The sequence below is a fragment of the Pelophylax lessonae genome (assembly GCF_965119305.1).
Source record: "Pelophylax lessonae genome assembly, chromosome: 4".
In the NCBI taxonomy this organism is placed as follows: domain Eukaryota; kingdom Metazoa; phylum Chordata; class Amphibia; order Anura; family Ranidae; genus Pelophylax; species Pelophylax lessonae.
The window spans coordinates 503,115,729-503,137,191 of NC_138771.1; the positions used below are offsets into that span (position 1 = coordinate 503,115,729).

Genomic DNA, 21,463 nt, shown 5'->3' on the forward strand with positions numbered 1-21,463 from the left:
CCATTATTGGTGTCATTGGGAGGAATTGTGCCCCTTCATTGGGGTCAGAGGAGGGGGAATTATGCCCCATTGTTGGTATTAGTGGATGAAATAGTGCCCCAAGGGTCGGATAAAAGCAAGGAAAGGGCAGTATCTGGACCCTGGGCAGACCACCGATGTAGAACATTGAACAGCACTGAACTGAACCTGCCTTATTGACAAACCAATGACCAATCAGACAGTCCAAGAAATTTTAACATAGTAACCATTCACATATTTACCTTATGCCACTTGAATAGGTCTGAAAGCCTACAAGAACAGAGAGACTTACTGGCAAATGTTTTCCTGCTTTTCAGCTTTTCTTCATCCACATACTGGAAGAGCGGGTGGTGGGCGCTGTCTCTGGCCTGTTTGCTCCCAGCTGGTACATATCCAGCTTTCCCCTGTAGCAGTAACAATATGGATATCAACAATATTTTATACAACAAATGTGGTGTAGGTGTGTTACCTTTATTCTACATTCTGCCATCAACATACCTGCACTGAGATGCGATAATCTTTCCCAGGATTCATGCGATTCTCATCGGCATCCCAGAGTTGGTTGAAAAATTTAGAAAGCTCATGATTTAAACTACCTCTAGAAAGAAAAAAAGAGAAAGTCACAGGAGTTGGATGATGACAAGTAAACCAGGCGGATGTAACTTTGACCAAAAACGCCAACGCAACTCCTTCTGCTGTACTAAACACAAACTGCACAATTGAGCTTCTGATTTCACCAAGGAGCAAATGGAAATCCTACTCAGTGCAACAGTGGGAGTGTCCTGGCATCCAGTTCTGCGATTACGACTGCCATTCTTATTCAGACCCTAGTCTGTGGATTCTGTTGTGTATTGCTACCCGCCTTGACCTTTTTTACAATTCTGCCCACCCAGACTACATTTTTGCCAACTATGCTCTTGGAAGTTCATGAAGTACTCCATTGTTCATACCCCTAAACTACAGCAGGACAAACCTGGGACATATGGACTGATAGTGTCTTTGATGACCTGTTTACAACTCTGCCTGCCTGGCTTACAGCTTTATATACTATGCTCCTGTAAGCCAACTTAGTAGTCAGTTTGGTTATATGCCTATTGCCTACTGTGGGACAAGCTCAAGGGCGATGGCCTAGAAGTGTCAAGCTGAAAAACTTACACCTGGTCCCTGGTTAATAGTTGAGGCTCATTATGGTACACACCAGTAAACTCACTACTAACACTGTGGGCCTCGAATACTTGTGGCAGCAGTTAAATGGACTCAAAATCAAAAGCGGACTCTACCTTTTATCCAAAATAAAAGAGAGAGAGAACAGAGCAGCGCCACCTGAGTGTAGTATTAAAACAATCCTTTATTGGCATAAAAGGTAATGCACTCACATGAGTGATAGGAAAGCAGGGTTTACTGCAAGTCATCCGATCCACTGCAGGGGAGGCAGGAGAGGTGTAGACAGCCCTGGGTCCTGACTGTGTCAGTGGCTTCTGGCACTTCCTGGAGTCCTGTCGGGGTCACAGCTTCTCCCTCATCACATCCGGTCAGAAGCCACTGACACAGCCAGGACCCAGGGCTGTCTACACCTCTCCTGCCTCCCCTGCAGTGGATCGGATGCAGTAAACCCTGCTTTCCTATCACTCATGTGAGTGCATTACCTTTTATGCCAATAAAGGATTGTTTTAATACTACACTCAGGTGGGGCTGCTCTGTTCTCTCTCTTTTATTAATCTACCATGCACAGAGTCCCCTCCTAACTCTGATAGACCTGGCGGCCACCCAGCCATCCATCTCTACATAGACTCTACTCCATGGACTTTGTATCTATATACACCTGAAACATTTACCATTATTGTGTTTTTTATCAATATTTTTTGATTCTCTATATCTGCTTTTATATCTATTGTTTACATTCGTTTTTATAATTTTCCCCTAACACTGTGGGTTTAATAGCGCTGGTCCAGCATCTGTTTTACATTTCTACCTTTTATCCTGCTATTGTGCAGTTGGCTCCCCCTCTCTCTAAATTCTTAAAAGTCCACCCTATCACCAAAATCTCTACATCTATAGACATCCATGATCTAACACTAACCTATCTAGCCCTGTAAAGAAGAAATCGGTTTACCTTTTTTGAAGCCAATCCGACCCGATCCCACACTAATCTGTCAGCCGCGGCTTCGCTGTGGAGGTGGATGCAGAGAACACAACTGAAAATGGAAGCCCCATAGCCCCCGGCTGTGTCCTCTGCAGCCGCTGGAGACTGGATCGGATTAAAAAAAAAAAAAAAAAAAAAAAAGGTATGTATCCAGATTTCTTCTTCTTTACGGGGCTAGATAGGTTGGTTGGTGGAGGTCTGTAGATGCAGGGATTTTAGGGCTAGGGTGGACTTACACTTTAAGGCTGCAAAGATCCTAATTTTCTAGATGGCATCGAACAATGGCCAGGTTTCAGCACCAGCCTCTGTATTCTCATAGAGGGACGACTGAGTGGCAGGAGGCCACACGCTCACCCAGAGGGTCTTTGTGCAGCTTCTATATTACAAGAGGCAAATCGTGCTTAGTTGGCAAGATGTGTACAGTAAAGCTGCTGTATAAGCTGGATTCCTGCTTTAATATACAGTTCAGTTCAAAAGTCTATTTCCTTTGTGTAAAAGTACCATCACAGATACTGTGGGGCATAATTGACTTAAACAGATTCATTTTGTAGCCTACAATCAAAATCTGACATGCAGGAACCCTATGACCCTCATACCACCAAGGCTTGTCATGCAAAGAGGGTCTCCAGTCAAACAGTTAAAGTATAACTAAAAGGCCAAACTTTTTTTTTTTTTTGGTTTTCGATAAGAGTGGAGAGCTATTCACGCTCTCTATTTGTTCTGTTTACCATTATCAATGAAAGTGACAGTAAAGAAAATTCCAAATTTTGGGTTGTCCCCAGAAAAGTAATAGAGGGGAAATCTTCCAATGTGGACAAATTTGTTCTGGTGACCTGGAGGACCCCCAAGGGATTCCCTTAAATTGCAGGATGTCCTCTTACTTCCTGTTTTGGCTATGGGATAGGAAGTGAATTCACCCTAATGGGACACAAGTGGCAAAAAAATTAATTTATAGTGGTTATGACCCTATGAAAAATGAAGAGGGGGGGATCTGCTTCCCACACAATGAAATTGGCTCACTGATTGCCCTAGATCCTAAAACAATGCCTACGTGGCTTACATACAGACCTAGACATTGACAAATTCCTTGCTATATTCTTGCATGGAACGCTCTTCGTGGCCAGAAAAACAATGGCAAGGAATTGGAAGCAAGCCATGCCCCCTTAATCCAGGCTTTGAAGAGGAAAGTCAATGCCACACTCCCATATAAAAAAAATCTATCTAATCTACTGTATCTATGAACACAGGGGACACCCACACAAATTTACAAAAGATGTGGGATAGATGGCAGTCCTATGCAGTGCTGTATCTTGGCCTAGGCCAACAAGGCCCAGGCCTAGGGCAGCACTTTGTAGGGGGGGGGGGGGGGGCAGCAAAAAATTTGGACTTGTGTTTGCTGCCACTGATTATTTCACTTATTTGTATAATGACTCTGGACTTCCTATTTATTATACAAATAAGTGACCTAATCCTATGATTACAATCAGTGGCAGCAAACACAAGTCCAAATATCTTAAAAGAACTGATGGAGCTGCACTTATATGCTGCACTGATGGGCACTGATGGTTGCTAATATGCTGCACTGATGGGCACTAATATGCTGCTCTGATGGCCACTAATGAGTTGCCAATGGTGGGTACTGATAAACTGCACTGATGGGCACTAATGAGGCTGCATTGATAAGGCAGCACTGATGAGGCTACACTGATGGGCACGAGGCGGCACTGATAAGCTTCACTGATGGGGCTGCACTGATATGGTGCCCCGATGGGCACTGATATGTTGCACCGATGGGCAACAATAGGCTGCTCTGATGGCCACTGATGAGGCGGCACTGATAAGCTGTACTGATAGGCTGCACTGGAGGCCACTGAGGGGCTGTACTGATGGCCACTGATGGGGCTGTACTGATGGCCACTGATGGGGCTGTACTGATATGCTGCACTGATGGGCAGTAATGAGGCTGTACTGATGGGCACTGGTAAGGCAGCACTGATGGGCACTGATAGACTGGTTGTGGTCCTGTTTACAGATGAAAGGGCAGGTCATAAACAGGAAGGAGTGTGGCCTTTACAGGAAGGGGTGGGTCATATTTCAATTAGGGGGTGCACAAGTTTAGTCAGGCCTAGGGCAGCACAAAACCTAAATACACCACATGCTGGTACATGTACTTGATTGTAAGTTTTCTGTTCAATTTGACTACATTGTTGGTTGCTATCAGCTTAAAGTGTTACCCAGGAGCCTGCATTCACTATATCTGGTCTCCCACAGCACACAGAACATGGAAATGCAATTATTTTAGTAAATATAAACTGCTAAATACCATTTCTCATCAGCAGTATATAGCAGTCTTATGACTTCTATCAGTTTCTGGCGAATACTGCTTAAAGCATGTAGATGGAGTTTTCATTCTCCTCTGACTGTCCTATGAGGCTGCAGGACCCCTGACCCTCTGCCTGGACAGTGCTGATTGGCCCTGTGCTAATCACATACAACATCCCTGAAAAAATGTGCAGAGTGCCTCCAAGGCTCAGTTCTATCAGCACACAGATTGGGGATAGTAAAATAAGGGGAGGATCAGAGAAGAGTGTATCAAACAGCTATTTTACACAATGCGGAGGATTAACCCCTTAGGTTCCACAGTGAGTATAACCAGCATGCTTTACTGCATATAGAGACTGATTTTGACTGTTGTGCATTTATTTAGTACACTTTTAATGTGCCCATCATGCCTTCTTTATGTCACTAATTGGTATGCTTCTCGTGACCATACCCATGCCTAATGATAGAACACAGTCCTTAATGTTTTGAGTTATGGTGGCTTAATATGCATTGCTTATTTCTTGCTTTCTCCTTTGATATTTGTTCTGTGTGCATTTTCTTAATAAAGCGGTTTTCAGGTTTAAAAAAAATTAAATAAAAAGGAGGGGAGGGGGGGGGAGAGTTGAGAAAAATGGATGGAAAGAATGATAGATGAGGAAGCAGAGGAAAAGGGAGAACAGAGAACAGAAATGGGTACCAGAGATGGAAAGGAAAGCAGACAAGAGGACCAGAAACCAAAGCAGAGAACTGTGATGCTGAGGAGGATCAGATAGCAGAGGAAAGACAAAAGGGAAACAAAGAACAGGAGGAGGAATAGGGAGCAGAAGAGGACAGGAGGGCAGAGATAGGCACTAGGAAGGAGAGGAGGGCTTGCAGCAAGGAGGAACAGAGAAGAGAGCAGAGAAGGAGAAGAGAAGCAGAGAGCAGAGAATAGGACCAGAGGGCAGAGGAGGGCTGGCAGCAAGGGGGAACAGAGAGAAGAACATCAGAGGACAGTGAAGGGGACCCGAGGGCAGAGAAGTGGACCAGAGGGCAGAGGAGGGCTGGCAGCAAGGGGGAACAGAGAGAAGAACATCAGAGGGCAGTGAAGGGGACCAGAGGGCAGAGGAGGGCTGGCAGCAAGGGGGAACAGAGAGAAGAACATCAGAGGGCAGTGAAGGGGACCAGAGGGCAGAGGAGGGCTGGCAGCAAGGGGGAACAGAGAGAACATAAGAGGGCAGTGAAGGGGACCCAAGGGCAGAGAAGGGGACCAGAAGGCAGAGAAGGGCTGGCAGGAAGGGGGAACAGAGAGAAAAACATCAGAGGGCAGTGAAGGGGACCAGAGGGCAGAGGAGGGCTGGCAGCAAGGGGGAACAGAGAGAACATCAGAGGGCAGAGAAGGGGACCTGAAAGCAGAGAAGAGGACTGTACAGCATAGAGGAACAGAGATCAGAGGAGGAAATAAGAGCACAGGAGCAAGAAAGAATATGAAATGGGAAGCAAAGGAAGACAACCAAAACTAAAGAATAGATGGCAAGGAATAGCATAGAAAAAAAGGGAACAACAGAGGAGGAGAATGAGGTAAAAGGAAGCAAAACTGGATAAAGGGCTGGAAAGAAAAGGAGAGGAAATAATAGCAGAAGAAAAAAAATGCTATTAAAAAAAGGAAGAAGGGAAGGGAGAAGAAGAAAATGCACAGTAAGGCTCCATTCACTTGTGTGACTCCAAAGTCATGTAATTTCCATTGCGATTTTAAATTGGGACTTTCATGCAACTTTGGATGGGTGCGAGTGATGCTTTTGGAGGTTGACTTTGACTGTGTCATAAATGTCACACTGATAACATTAGGATGCGGCTTTCATGAGTTTACACTGGAGTTAATGGCACATAAGTCGCATGAAAGTAGCATCAAAGTACTGCAGGAACCTACTTGAAGTCACATAGATTTGAACGGCTTTCATTGACATACATGGACTGCGACTTGTCATGCGACTTTGCGTGTCTAAAGTTGCACTGCAAGTAGCACAAGTGTGAATGGAGCCTAAGGGAGACAAAAAAAGAAAAAAGATAAAAAACAAAGCTGGAAGGAGTGCAGAAGAGGAAGGGCGAAGGAGTAGATGAGCAGAAAGATGAAGGAAAGAACAGAACAGAGATCAAAGGACGATGGACATGGGACCACAGGTTAGGCTTTGTTGAACACAGAGAAATTACAACAAAGGAAGAGAAAGGAACATAAAATACACTTTGGGATAACAAAACAAAGTACATTAGGAGATTTAGAAAGCAAAATATAGACACACCAATAAGAAAATCACACAGCAAGAAAAAGAACTAAGCCCCAAAGGGCTTTTTCTGCACATAAGATGAAATGAAATGGTGCCTTCACAGCAGACTGCTGACCCAACCTAGAAGTAGACAGTCTGATGGACTCTTTTGTAAAATGTTGCTGGGTCACTAATCCTATTCTCCTAAAAAATGGAACTGGGACTCAATGGGACTAAACAAAGATAGGAAGAACATCAGTATCCTCTCCCTGATGACACGCTGCTACTTCCAGTGTGTTCTGCAATGGGTTTGTGTCTGCCTCTTTTATACAGTCCTAAGCATGCTATTCACACGGGTCCAGGACCATCCTGATGTCAATGACAGCTAGTCAAAAGCACAGTCAGGGGGGGCTGATGGCCCCATACTTATCAGAGTTATCAAAGTCCCGAGGCTGCCAGGGACAACGTATCAAAGTAGAACTCATGCCCAAAGCTTTTTTTTTTTTATTACTACATTTTAAGCTTTATTTGCACAGCCAATGACATACACAGGATTATATGTATTTATTAAGAAGACTTCACACTTGTGGGCAGAGTTGTATAAAGTACTCGAAACCCATACTTGAGTAAAAGTACAAGTGCTCGATCAAAAAGTGACTTGAGTAGAAGTACTAAAGTATTCAACATTTTTTGTACTTAAGTATTGCAAGTAGTTTTCTTTTTAAAATGTTGCTACTCAAGTACTGAAAGTAAAAGTACCAGTAGTTTTGAAAAAAAAATTGCTACTCAAGTACTGAAAGTAAAAGTACAAGTACTGTGTTATGTGGTTATTAAAGAAAGAAGTCAAAAGTTTGAACATCATATTGTTTTTTATTATTTCAAATGCAGCTTTTATTTATACATACAGTAGCATTTATTTTCGTATGCGCTGATAATACACATGTTTTGAGCTTCATGAAAGCTGCCATCTACTGTTCTGGCAGTGGTAATTTTTATAATAGTAACGAGTAACTATGCAGCACAAAAAAAAAAATGTCAGAGTAGAAGTATTGAAATCATTGAAAAAATGTAGTGAAGTAAAAGTGGAAGTAGGAGAAAAAAATTCTACTCTAGGAAAGTAGAGATACCGCCTTTCGGTACTTAAGTACAGTAGTGAAGTAGTTCTACTTAGTTACTCTGCTTGTGGGGGAGATTTACTAAAAGTGGTCACACAGAATCTGATGTAGCTATGCATAGTAAGCAATCATCTTCTAGGTTTTAGCCCTGGTTCACACTGATGCGATGTGGGAAACGCACAAGATTCACTGCGTTTCCCCACATAGCACTGGTTAACAATCGCACAGCATCCATGCAATCTGCTGCGGGTGATGACACCCCAACACAGATTGCAAAACAGAATGTGACTGCCAGAATCGCATCGCATGAGCGTTCACACAGGTGCAGGGGGGGGGGGAGGGTCCTGCACCATTTTAGTATGTTTGCAATCCAAGTTGAGCCAATGGCTTAAAATCGCACTGCACAGACATCACATGTGATGTACACAGGAATTCGGTGTGATTCCAGTGCAAATCACATATGGTGTTTTCCACTCACCAGTGTGAACCTAGGCTTAGCCCTGGTTCACATTGATACTTTAAAATCATGCTACTTCACTTGAAGTAGCAAAAGCAGATCGGCGCGATTTCAGGGGTTACTTGGCTGACATCTGTGCCACTTCATGCACAAATGTCTATGCAAGACACACCTGAAATCGCAAGAAATTGTGCAGTAACTTTTTTTTTTTTTTTAATCGGTGCAGCACCGCAAAGCCAGGGTCGCACCGATTTGAACAGCTCCATTGCTGACAATAGGGTGCGATCATGCAATTAGGAACTGTCAAATCACATGACAGGTCGCACCAATGTGAACGGGAGCTTATTGTCACATATTTAATATTGTCAACGCTTGATTAAACAAGCTGAAGTTAGAAGCCGATTGGCTACCATGCACAGCTGCACCAGATTCTGTGTTCGCCGGTTTTAGTAGGGCACCTTTCACACTATCCGTCCGTCGGACGGATTCTGTTTTTCTCAGCGGGGGATCGACCCGCCGAGCAGCAGGATGACAGCTGTGTCTACGCGCTGTGTGCGGTTCCCCATGCATCTCTATGGGGGAAATCGGATGGGAACGGACCGTCGGTCCGTTCTCATCCTATCCCATCCGCTGGACGGATGGAAAATAGGGTTTCCATCCGTCCAGATTTGACAGATCGGATCGGGTGTCAGTGGACATGTCTCTGCTGACATCCGATCCCCCATAGAGATGCATGGGGGGGCCGTTCAGATCCTCCAAAAAAACGTACAGGCGGATCTGAGGTCCGCCTGTGTGAAAGAGCCCTAAATCTCCCCGTGTTCAGGTATATTCATTTTAATTGTATTTGGAATGTGGACAGACAGATGGACAATATGCTCTGAACAAACACTATACTTTCCAGATCAATTTCTCCTGCATGCAAGTAAAACAAATGACATCTGATGACAGCTTCACTTGAAGAGTTCTGAAAGTACGAAGGGCGTTTCTTGTCTTTACAGCTCAGAAAACAAAGATCTTCAGAGAACAGAGAACAGGAGCCGTAAAGAAATGTAACCAAGTAAGAAACCTAAATAAAAATGACAAACAATGCCACAACACACATCTGTAGAGAAGACAGGAAGTGCCAGGGTGGTTTCAAGAGCTCTAAAAAGTAAAAAAAACCCTCAGAAACCACATAAGAGTGCCAAGAGCTCCGATCATGTGACCCCCTCCACACTGTGCAGCCATTAGGAGGGGGCTCTGCGGTTTTCAGGCAGCGGAATAAAGAGAGATGCAAGATGAAGGCCTGTGATCAGCTGGGGCTGGTCTGTGTCTTATTAGAGAAGAGAAACTCCAAGCAAAAAAAGACCTGCACATTCTCATAGTGCCCAAACACTAGATGAAAAATCCTTCGAAAATCTGTCATTTGGACAGTCTGTTCAATTTTCATCCAGTTAATGGGAACAAATTGAAAACCAGTTATGACATTTTTGAGCCAGAAAAAAAAAAATGTATAATATATATATACACACACACACATAATATCCCATTATGTGTAACTTACCTTAAAACGAAGCCCCGACACGGACCCCCGGACATCGCTGCGGGCGCTGCCATGGTCCCTCGTCGTCTCTTCCGGGTTCGGCGGGTCCGGCGCGCTGATTGGCCGGAAGAGACGGCTCCGGCGCGATGATTGGCCGGAGCCGCTATGACGTCATTCCCGCACATGCGCGCGGGAGTGATTTTTCCGGCAAGCTCCCGGCAACTTAATTGAAGGTCCCCCGGACCTTCAGAGCGCATGCGCCGCTCGCGCGAGCGGCTGCATGCACTGTAAATATCTCCTAAACCGTGCCGGTTTAGGAGATATTATTTGTACCTACAGGTAAGCCTTATTATAGGCTTACCTGTAGGTAAAAGTGTCAAAAAGCGGGATACTACCGCTTTAAAGCTCACCTCCAAAACATCAGTGAGCCACCACCATGCTTTACAGCAAGGATGGGATTCTTATCGCTATAGGCCTGGTTGACCCCTCTCCAAACAAAGTGCTTATGGTTGTGACCATGCAGCTCCATTTTGGTCTTTTCACTCCAGATTAAAGTGTGTCAGAAGCTGTGAGGTGTGTCAAGGTATTGTCGGGCATATTGTACCCTGGCATTTTTGTGGCATTAAAGGCTTCTTTCTGGCTACTCAAACTTGCAGCTCATTTTTTGTCATATTGTGCTCCTTGAAACAACCACGCCGTATTTTCCCAGAGCAGCCTGTATTTCTCCTGAGGTTACCTGTGGGGTTTTCCTTGTATTCCGAACATATGAACAGTTGTTTAAGGTGATCCCCAAATTTTCACTTCTTAATAAGTGATTAGACAGTACTGACTGGCATATTCAAGGCTTTGGATATCTTTTTATGTCTTTTCCATCTTTATAAAGTTCAATTGCCTTGTTACGCAGGTCTCTTGACAGTTCTCTTTTTCTCGAAAATCCAAGAAAGTAGACCGCACTCAGGAAATGTAAGATGAAAACAATCAAAACTCCTTTATTCTTCTTCGGTACAGCAGACAGACAATACAATGCACATAACAGACGTGTCGGTTTGACGCGTTTCACGATGTAGATCGCTTACTCATAACCACACACTTTTTCTCCCCATGGTTCAGTATCTAGTCTGCTCAGTGCATTCATGTGAGAGCTAACAAACTCATTTATACACAGACATTAATTGCAATTTAAAAAGCCACAGCAGTGGGAAAATAAACTTTAATTGCCATTTTAACCTGTGTGTGTCACCTTGTGTTTCTGTACCAAGGCCAAACATTACAGGGTATGTAGACTTTTGAGGAGGGCCATTTGGGTGATTTCTGTTATGATTTAAAAAGGAGCCAAACAACTATGTGATAAAAATTGGCTTCATATTATAACTATCCTTACATAAAAATCATTTTTTTTTTTTGGCATGATCAGTCAAATTTTCAATATCAATACCAACATTTAACGTTTTCTGCCAGGGTATGAAAACTTTTGGAGCACAAATGTACATAACATGGATATCAATTAAAGTATTTTCTTTAGTAGAGGAGGGGAAAGTTACAACCCCTCTCAGATATTTTTGTCTTTGTCCCTGCTGCAGGTTTGCAATTACTTCCTGTCTGCTAAGATGTTTTCACTAGGACAGGAAGTGATGGAAAATCTCTCTTATGGAGCCCTGGAGAGCAAAAAAAAAAACCCAACAAGAGTTCTAACCTTTCCTCACTCTATCCAACACTAGATAATATTTTTTGCTTTGACGTACACTTTACCTCTTTAAATATAAGCTATGAGTGGACTGGCCCTTTAAGCATGTAGTCGCTACACTGTCTGCAGCATCAAATATGCCATATAAAGTATGAAATGTATGAGAACGATGTATGAAAATGGATTTTCACCCAAGTCAACAGCAGTCATGGAAAAACCGGAAAGACCAGTATTGACTATACAGTACCCGGATGGCACATGAGGAAGATAGGTTTCTGGCGAGTGATCCTAGACTGTTAGTTCAATAATAAACCCGTCATCTCCACCTTTATTAAACAATCCGCCAGGACTGCGCTGAGGACACGCTCCAATTGTAATGTCCCCTTTCACAATCCCCAATGTTACACCTAAAAGCCCTGGCTGGCTGGCACGAGGACCAGTTCAGGTATAAAGTCCTGCTCTGCTTGTCCCAAGAGCTTGCACTTAGATGTTTGAAACCAATACAGAAACATATACAGTATGTGTAGACATACAGTAAAACCTTGGATTGAGAGTAACTTGGTCTGAGAGCATTTTGCAAGGCAAGCAAAATATTTTAAATTAATTTTGACTTGATAAACAAGCGATGTTTTGATATACAAGTAGTGTCATGATACAACTGAGTATAAAAGAGAAGAGAGGCGCCTCTAAGTGTAGCAATATGGTTACATTTAATGAAGGTACAACATTTAGAAACTCACATGGGTGACGATTAAAAGAGGTACATCTAAGTATGTAGGCATCTAGGGTAAAGCTGTCCACATAGACCGTCCTCCGCACCGCCATTGAGGTCATCCCTTCCACGCTGCGCTCCACAGCGGTTCAAGCCTCGCTTTCAGATCACTCCACTGCAGGGTAGTCTTCCCGGTCACGACTGCAGACTGACGGCGGTGAGAGCCGGCGGAGAGGAGGATGGTCTATGTGGACAGCTTTACTGCGGATTGGCTGCATACTTAGATGTGCCTCTTTTAGCACGTTCTTTTTGATGCGTTTCCTCTTCGCTTCCATTGAAGTTTTTAGAACCAAAATTGCAACCTGCTGCGGGAAAAAAAAGTCTCTGACCCTTTCCAAAATAACGCACCGGTGGAAAACGCACAGATTTGAACGTGACCCAAAGGGATTCATGTTAAAATGGACTATGGTGAGTTTATGCAAAACTGAAAATGCACTTCAAAATGCCTAGGTGTGAACCAGGTCCTTAAAGCGGGCCCTAACCCTAAGGCCCCATTCACATCTAGTGTAAAGGGGATGTGCGAGTTTTAAGCGTTTTACACGCAATGCACAATCACGCCAAAGAAGCTCCTCCTGCACCTTTTCGGCCACAGAGTTTCTTGCGGTTTTTCACCGCATGTTTCTGGTGTGTTTGACGTGCGTTTTGCGAATCTGCTGGCTGCTTCTAGGGTGCCATTAAGAATTTTCATGCGTTTTTCTCATGTACCGGGAATGCGCTGATATGAAGTTGTCCTCCTCTACCCCTCCTCCCTCTGTTACCAATTAATGTTTTTTTTTTTTTTAGCTCTTCTTGCCTAGGTGGGACTTTGTCACCAACGCACGCTCCCAAGAGCGCCCTGTGGCACACCTGTGTATGTATTGGGGTACCCGCTATTTACGCATGTGCAAAGACCACTAGTGGGGGAGAAGGAAACTTCCCCTGTGTTTGTGCATGTGCAGCATTTTCACAGCACATGCATGGGCTCCATCAGGACCTGCCTGTGGGCACATCTGCACTTGGCACACAGGGCGGGGCAGTGCCACTTAAGGAGGCAGACTAAAGTCCTGCTTTAAGCTGGCCATACACTCTACAATCCAATTGTACAATCTATTTCACATTACATAAAACTCTGCAATATCAATGTGGATCTAAACACTCCAATTAAATTGTAAAATAAATCAGGCAAGTCCTTGCACTATTGCACAGTTGGGAGATCAATAGGAGATTGTAGAATCAGATTGTAAGGTGTATGGTCAGTATACAGCACAGACATGAAACCATCAGTTACAGGGATGATCAGACCACCCCGGCCACTCACCTGGCTGTATCTGTTGCCATTCTGCTCCGCTGATAGCTCCGGAATAATCACAGCTGTAAGACACTCGAGTACGATGCCAACTCATCCAGCCAATTACAGCCCACATCCTGGACCCGCCCAGAAACAGGGAGAGGCTATGATAGACACCCAACCTAGCGAATCATTGATCTGGTCAAAATTCGGTCTTTAACAGGGCGTGGTCCAATGTTGACGTGCACGCCCCCGTGATTTGATTGGTGTTGCGGTAAAGAATAGGCGTAAGGTGGGCGGGGCAAACAGGCATTCGAGAGTGCGCTTGTCGTAGAACGTTTGCAGAGTACGTCTTATAGGTGAAGGTAGACAGAGAACTGCAGTCACCGTCCATATGGGGGCTCAAGTCAGTACGGTAAGACGGGGGTATCACTGGGGGTAGGGGGAGGTGTGCAGGGGCTTTAGGGGAGCTGGGTGACACAGCATGGTGGGGCTTCTCCAACCACCGGGCCTGGGATGGGCGTGGCTCCTGTCAGGAACTCTGGAGAACTTTACCACACAGGGTTCGCCCTTTACCCCAGTCTTCCCCCTCATACCCGAGACATGGCTAGCTGGGCACAAGAGCTTCCAGATCCAGTTCTGAGGGCTGGGAGGTTCTGCAGCAGCTGCCCTATGAATTGCTGTACCCCTAGACCCACAGTAATAGTCATGTGACTGATAGCTCTGATCTATAGGAGGTTCTGCAGCAGCTGGACTCCTCCAATATCCTGGGCCTGACTGTCATTCCATTCCTGCAAGATTGACAGCTTCAAGAGCAGTTACCCTGTCAGTGCCCTGGGCACCCCCTGTCAGTGCCCTGGGCACCCCTCATCATTACACCCTGTCAGTACCCTGCTCACCCCCCCCCCCCTTTCAGTGCCCTGTTCACCCTGTCAGTGCCCTGTGCACCCCCCATCATTACACCCCGTCAGTGCCCTGCTCACCCCGTCAGTGCCCTGCTCACCCCCCCCCCCCCTTTCAGTGCCCTGTGCACCCTGTCATTGCACCCTTCAGTGCCAACCTGCTTCCCACCCACTGCATCAGTGCTGTATCGCTCTTCTTCCCCACCCCATCAGGGCCAGCTCCCCTGACATCACCTTATCAGGGCCATCTCTTCCCACCCCCCATCAGTGCCTTCCACACCCCCCGCAACCAGTGCTGTCCCCCCATTAGTGCTGTATCAACTCTTCCCCCACCCCATCTGTGCTGTTTCCCCCTCCCCATCAGTGCCGTATCCACTCTCCCTCCCCATCAGTGCCATCTCCCCCCCCAAGCCCATCTGTGCTGTTTCCCTCTCCCCATCAGTGCCATATCCACTTTTCCCCTCCCTGCCCCATCAGTGCCGTCTCCTCCCTCCCTGCCCCATCAGTGCCGTCTCCTCCCTCCCTGCCCCATCAGTGCCGTCTCCTCCCTCCCTGCCCCATCAGTGCCGTCTCCTCCCTCCCTGCCCCATCAGTGCCGTCTCCTCCCTCCCTGCCCCATCAGTGCCGTCTCCTCCCTCCCTGCCCCATCAGTGCCGTCTCCTCCCTCCCCGCCCCATCAGTGCCGTCTCCCCCCTCCCCACCCCATCAGTGCCATCTTCCCCACCCCACCTGTGCTGTCTCCACTCTCCCCCTCCCTACCCTTTCAATGCTGTCTTCCCCCCTCTGCTCATCCCATCAGGGCCATATCGCCCACATCACCCCATTAGTGCTGTATCCCCTTATCAGTGCTGTATTAACCCTCCCCATCCCACCCCATCAGTTCTTTATCACCCCTGGCCCATCAGTGATACATTTAGCTCCCTGGGCGCAGCTTCAGGTGATTGACAGGTCTGGTCGGTAGGATGTTCTGCAGCAGCTATCCTAGTTTGCTACTTACTCCTCCTCACCCTAATGGACAGATCTATATTGTCAGAGGATTTGTAGCAGCTTGCTGGTCACACACAAGGAATGGCAGACCATGTGACTGCTATGGGGCCCCGAGCACTCTGCCAGCACAGTGTATTATGGTAAAGTGACTGTTCACACATCTATGTGGATAATATAATTATAAATAACGTTTAGGAAGCCTCTTTCAAAGCTATGACACGAGTATGGATAGAAGGATTGTCAGAGTTGTTAGGGATCAGGCAGGCCCTTGCACTACATAATTGTTGGTATATCTAAAAGAGATTATACAATCAGATTGTAGTGTTTGTGGTGAGCTTAAGGGCTCTTTCACACATGGAGTGCGTCAGATGGACTCCGTTTTTTCTCAGCGGGGGATCGGCGGATCGATCCCCTGCTGAGAAAAAACGGAGGATGACAGCTCTGTCTCCGTGCTGTGTGCAGAGACAGAGCTGTCAGGTCCCCATGCATCTCTATGGGGGAATAGGATGGCAACGGACCACCTGTCCGTTCTCATCCGATTCGCTGGGCGGATGGAAAGTAGGGTATCCATCCGTCCAGATTTGACGGATCGGATGTCAGCGGACATGTCTCCGCTGACATCCGATGCCCCATAGAGATGCATGGGGTAAACGTTGAGATCCGCCAAAAAAAACTGACAGGCGGATCTGAACGGTTCGCCTGTGTGAAAGGGGCCTAATCTGATCGCACTCCACTGATCTATAGTACAGGTACACCACAACACCCTGTGCAATCAGATCTACAACACGTCTATTTTGTAAGAGGTTCTGCAGAAGCGATCTGATCTGTCTATGGTGTATAGACATGGAAGCCCTTGTCTGTCCATTCTGACCATTGGCTGCTTTGCATTCTAGCATAGCTGTCCTCTTCTGAAAATTATTGGTTTATTTTTAATCACTGAAATTTATTTATAGTGGTTTGTCCTTTCTGCAAAGAATGGTGTACTGTAATTCCTGAATTACGATTAGTGGATCTTCACCATATCATCATCCCTCCTCTGTCTGATCCCTTTTTTTTTTGTTGGCTAATTAATTTGTCTGGCCCCACCCTCCTTGCACGTCCTTCGCTCTAGGCGAACACTATAACCCATTGCCTCTTGGGATATGAACTTCACATCCCAGTGGGCAAAGCCTTTCATTTAGTAAAAGAGGAGGGGTTGGGCCTAGCAGGGTGTCAGAGGCATGCCGGCTGAACCCAGACAGCCAGCAGCCTCTTTATGACGTCACGGCAAAATGTGGCGGTGTGAGACCGAGTGCTGCCAGAAGAGAGGAGGATCTTCCCTTCAGACTACAGGATCCGCTGGGTGGGTGAGAATCTAAATTGTGCTGATCCCACCATCGTTAAAGTAAGGGTTAAAAAAAGTGTCCTCCTGTGTATAGAGTCGCTGATGCCCTTGTTAAATCATGGTCACAAGCAGGCCATAACCCACAATCCTGTGCCCAGGCATTGTGTAGATAGGGTTCTGGTGTGTGTATAAAGGGTCATCATATGACATATGGGACTGTGATGACAGCTTGTCTAACCTGTGCCCTGTGATGACATAGCTTTCATTGTTTTCATGTTTGTAATAATAATGTTAGGTGTGGGTATGTGTATTGGCATTCCACTCTCACCTATCACCCTAAGGCCTCATGTAAACTGCAACTTGTAAATGGACGTTTAGGAGCAGTTGGGTGTTTTTTTCAGAAGCCCCTGAACCCTCTTCAATGTCTGTCCATGTACACCGGGTCGTTTAGTCATTTAGAGGCAGTTGAGTTCAGTGTCGTTTTTTTGGAAAGCCATTATTTGCGTTCAGGATGTTCAGAACGTGCGTTTACCGGCGCTTCAAATGCAAGAACGCGATCACCCGCGTTTAGCGCTCGCATTTTTCCATTTTAAAGGGGAATGATTTTTTGACCTCTAGAAACGGTTCTAAACGCAAACGCCCGCTAAACACGGCTGCAAACGCGACACAACAGATGTTTTAAACGTCCTTTAAATTCCAGCGTTCAAGGGACTTTTTAAAACGTCCTGTGTACATGTAGCCTTAGGCTGACCGTACATTATTTCTTACAATTTTCTGTACAATTTTCTTGAAATTTACCTGTGAAAGTGTTTAGCTTTGACCTTATTTTATGCGGTTTTATGCTGCCTTAGTCTCTTGAGGTGAAATGTTTGTACACCATTGTCAGATTCTGCAGCCAGAACTTTTTTTTTTTTTTTTTTTTTTTTCTTTGGATGCAGAAGGTCATGGTTAGAACCTCAATGCAGCAACAAGGTCCTCTATAAACAAAGGTGACGATGCCAAAGTCTCGCCCCTCAATTCACCTGGTTTGCTTAGTCATACAGTATCTCACAAAAGTGGGTACAGCCCTTACATTTTTGTAAATATTTTATTATATCTTTTCATGTGACAACACTGAAGAAATGACACTTTGCTACAATGTAAAGTACTGAGTGTACAGCTTGTATAAGGCTTCTTTCACATGGCCGCTCCGCTGCTTTAGTCCGCTGCGGGACTTTTTTTTTTTTTTTCACGGAGCGGATGACATTTGTGTCATCCGCTCCGTGTGCCCGCATATCATCCCATCCATTTGCGGATGATATGCGGACATAATGTAAGTATATGGCATTGCGGATGACACCGCTGACATCAGATTTTCCTTCCTTTCCGTTTTTTTACACGGATGAAAAAATAGGGTTCTGTTCCGTTCCAAAAAACGGAACAGAACTGAAAGGAGGAAAATCGGATGTCAGCGGATGGTATTCCGCTAACATCCGCAGTGCCATTCACTTACATTAAAGTCTGCAAATCATCCGCAAAAAAATAGGATGATTTGCGGACACACGGAGCGGCCGTGTGAAAGGACCCAAACAGTGTAAATTTGCTTTCCCCTCAAAATAACTCAACACACAGCCATTAATGTCTAAACCGCTGGCAACAAAAGTAAGTACATCGCTAAGTGAAAATGTCCAAATTGGGCCCAAAGTTTCAATATTTTGTGTGGCCACCATTATTTTCCAGCACTGCCTTAACCCTCTTGGGCATGGAGTTCACCAGAGCTTCACAGGTTGCCACTGGAGTCCTCCCTCACTTCTCCATGACAACATCACAGAGTTGGTGGATGTTGGAGACCTTGCGCTCCTCCACCTTCCATTTGAGGGTGCCCCACAGATGCTCAATAGGGTTTAGGTCTGGAGACATGCTTGGCCAGTCCATCACCTTTACCCTCAGCTTTTTTAGCAAGGCAGTGGTCATCTTGGAGGTGTTTGGGGTCGTTACGATGTTGGAATACTACCCTGCGGCCCAGTCTCCGAAGGGAGGGGATCATCCTCTGCTTCAGTATATCACAGTACATGTTGGCATTCATGGTTCCCTTAACCTCCCTGGCGGTATGATTCTTTTGGAATTTAGGTGCTGAAAGCGGTACCATTATTTTGCATGTAATTCTTGTGAATGAGCAGCCCAAACCAACTGTATACATTTATTATGTATGTATCTGTATATATGTATGTGTGTATGTATATATATATATATATATATATATATATATATATATATATATATATATATATATATATATATATATATATATTAGTGCAGGAAAGGGCACTGGGGGGCCAACTAATGATTTTTTTTTTTTTTTTTTTTTTTAATTGTATCAGTGTGTTTGGTGTGTTTTTTACATTTGAATTTTGCACCGGTTCCACCCCCCTGCGAACGTCACATCGCAGGAGACGGAAGCTGGGGGCACTGAGACGATCTGGAGGAAGAACCGCCGCGAAACACCGCCGGGACACATCGCTGGATCCCGGTGACAAGGTAAGTAACCCTGCTTACAGGGTCCAGCGATGCTTCTGGCGGTACCCCGAGTGTGGCTCGGGGTTACCACTTTTGGCTCTGAAATTTAACCCCGAGCCACGTTCGGGAATACCACTAAGAAGGTCAATGAACTGTAGCACCCCAGTGCCGGCAGCACTCATGCAGCCTCAGACCACGACACTCCCACCATGCTTGACTGTAGGCAAGACACACTTCTCTTTGTACTCCTCACCTGGCTGCTGCTACACACGCCTGACACCATCTGAACCAAATAACTTTATATTTGTCTCATCAGACCACAGGACATGGCTCTAGTAATCCATGTCCTTAGTCTGCTTGTCTTCAGCAAACTGTTTGCAGGCTTTTTTGTGCATCCTCTTTAGAAGAGGCTTCCTTCTGGGATGACAGCCATGCAGACGAATGTAATGCAGTGTTGCAGCGTATGGTCTGAGCACTGGCAGGCTGACCACCCCTTAAACCTCTGCAGCTCAATTTTAAGGGTCTTGGCAATCTTCTTATAGCCCTAGGCCATCTTTATGTAGTGCAAGTCCGCAACAATTTTATTTTTTTCAGATCCTCAGAGTTCTTTGCCATGAGGTGCCACTTTGAACTTACAGTGACCAGTATGGGAGAGTGAGAGCGATAACACCACATTTAACACACCTGCTCCCATTCACACCTGAGACCTTGTAACACTAACAAGTCACATGACATTGGCGAAGGGAAAATGGCTAATTGGGCCCAATGTGCACATTTTTCCCCTAGGGATGTACTCCCTTTTTTCCCAGCGGTTTAGACAATAGTGGCTGTGTGCATGGGCGTCCGCAACGGGGGGCAAGTGCCCCCTCCTGGGATCTCAACTTCCTTCCCCATTAAAGTCCTATCTGTTTATTTATTCAGTGTGTGTGCCCGTTCCACAGTGACCCTGTCATTCAAGGTGTCTGTGTTTAAAAATAAATTAGCCGTTCTTCTCAGTGGCATACCAATCCCCACACCCCTCCTCTCTCATTGGCCCTGAAGAAGCTCTGCCATTTGTGGCGCCATTTCTGGGTCCTGAGCCGGAGAGGAGCGATCTGGTGTAAGGAGGGGGAAATGTTAGCGCTGACAACTATTGTGGATTGGACACTGAGCTGTCGCAGGACTGACTGAGGGAGGAGGGAGGAGCGCACCACCCGGGGAGCCTGGACATTGCCACTGTTAAGATAAGACACCCCTCAGGTCCATAAGCAGAGGTATGTCCAGAAAGTGAAACTCATCTCCACCAGGCTTGTGTTGCTGAATCCTGTCAGCACCCGTGATCATCGGAGCTCTCCTCAAGGCTTAGGGAGATAACCGAATCATGGCAGACTGCATTCTTCTCCTGTGAGTCACACTTGTTCTGCCTTTCACAATCTGTGCTGTAAACTTGCACATACCTCAGCAGGACAGGTGTGGTGAAGGTGAAGGTGAAAGTGAAAGCAAAATGACTGAATGTGTTGGGAATATACTGGGACTTTTCATGTGCTACATAAATGCATTTCACAAAATCATGCTTTTAAGAGACGGTTCACACTGCCGCGACCTCTAAGTCGCCTCATAAGGGGCGACTTGTTAGCGCGACTTTGCGCATATTCAGCGCGACTTGTACGATAGACGACTTTGTATTTGGCCAATCAGAATATGATGGTTCTGGGTCATGCTCAATCACACAAAAAAAGTTCTTAAAAATTGTTGTTTTTGATAGAGAGCCAATTATTGGAATAATTATTGAAAAAAAAAAATAGATTTCTTTGGATTTAGTGTCTGGGGGGTCTAAAAAGTGTACCTGTGAAGTTTCAGCTCTCTAGCATGTCCAGAACCAGAAAAAAAAAAAAGAATTTTTCTTATAATTATTAATAGAGCAGGGTAGTGGCTCCTCTCCACCTGGGCGTTTTTGTTGCGGGCATTTTTTGGGCGTCTTTGGAGGCAGGCATCTAGCCCGAGTAGCAGTGTTCCTATTTGGCCGACAGCCCCCACTTCGGCGGAGAGGGGTTCTGTCAGGAGATGGCGTCTGCCTGTTCCGGTATGATTGTAAATATTCCCCCCCCCCCCTCTTCCCCTGGTAGATTTTTGGGGTGGACGTGGGCCCCCTCCTGGAACGGTCGGACCCTCACAATCCTGGGTTCTCCTCTGTCTTGTTGCCAGTTTCCGGACCTGTAGCTATCCCGGATA

At 45.7% G+C, this 21,463-nt stretch overlaps 2 protein-coding genes across 2 annotated transcripts in view; one reads left to right on the top strand and one right to left on the bottom strand.

Annotated features, from left to right (window-relative positions):
* Positions 1 to 13,693, bottom strand: part of LOC309554430 (poly(U)-specific endoribonuclease-A-like) — a 42,554-nt gene extending 28,861 nt beyond the window's left edge. The window contains exons 1-3 of the mRNA XM_082256151.1: positions 13,574 to 13,693; positions 517 to 616; positions 311 to 422 (exon numbers count right to left, since the gene is read on the bottom strand). Of these exons, the coding sequence (XP_082112277.1) occupies positions 311 to 422; positions 517 to 616; positions 13,574 to 13,593 (232 nt within the window). The 5' untranslated portion in view covers positions 13,594 to 13,693. The remainder of the gene's footprint in view (positions 1 to 310; positions 423 to 516; positions 617 to 13,573) is intronic.
* A 130-nt stretch (positions 13,694 to 13,823) lies between these two features.
* The window catches only part of CYB5R3 (cytochrome b5 reductase 3), a 45,929-nt gene continuing 38,289 nt past the window's right edge, over positions 13,824 to 21,463 (top strand). The window contains exon 1 of the mRNA XM_082256150.1: positions 13,824 to 13,958. Within this exon, the coding sequence (XP_082112276.1) occupies positions 13,938 to 13,958 (21 nt within the window). The 5' untranslated portion in view covers positions 13,824 to 13,937. The remainder of the gene's footprint in view (positions 13,959 to 21,463) is intronic.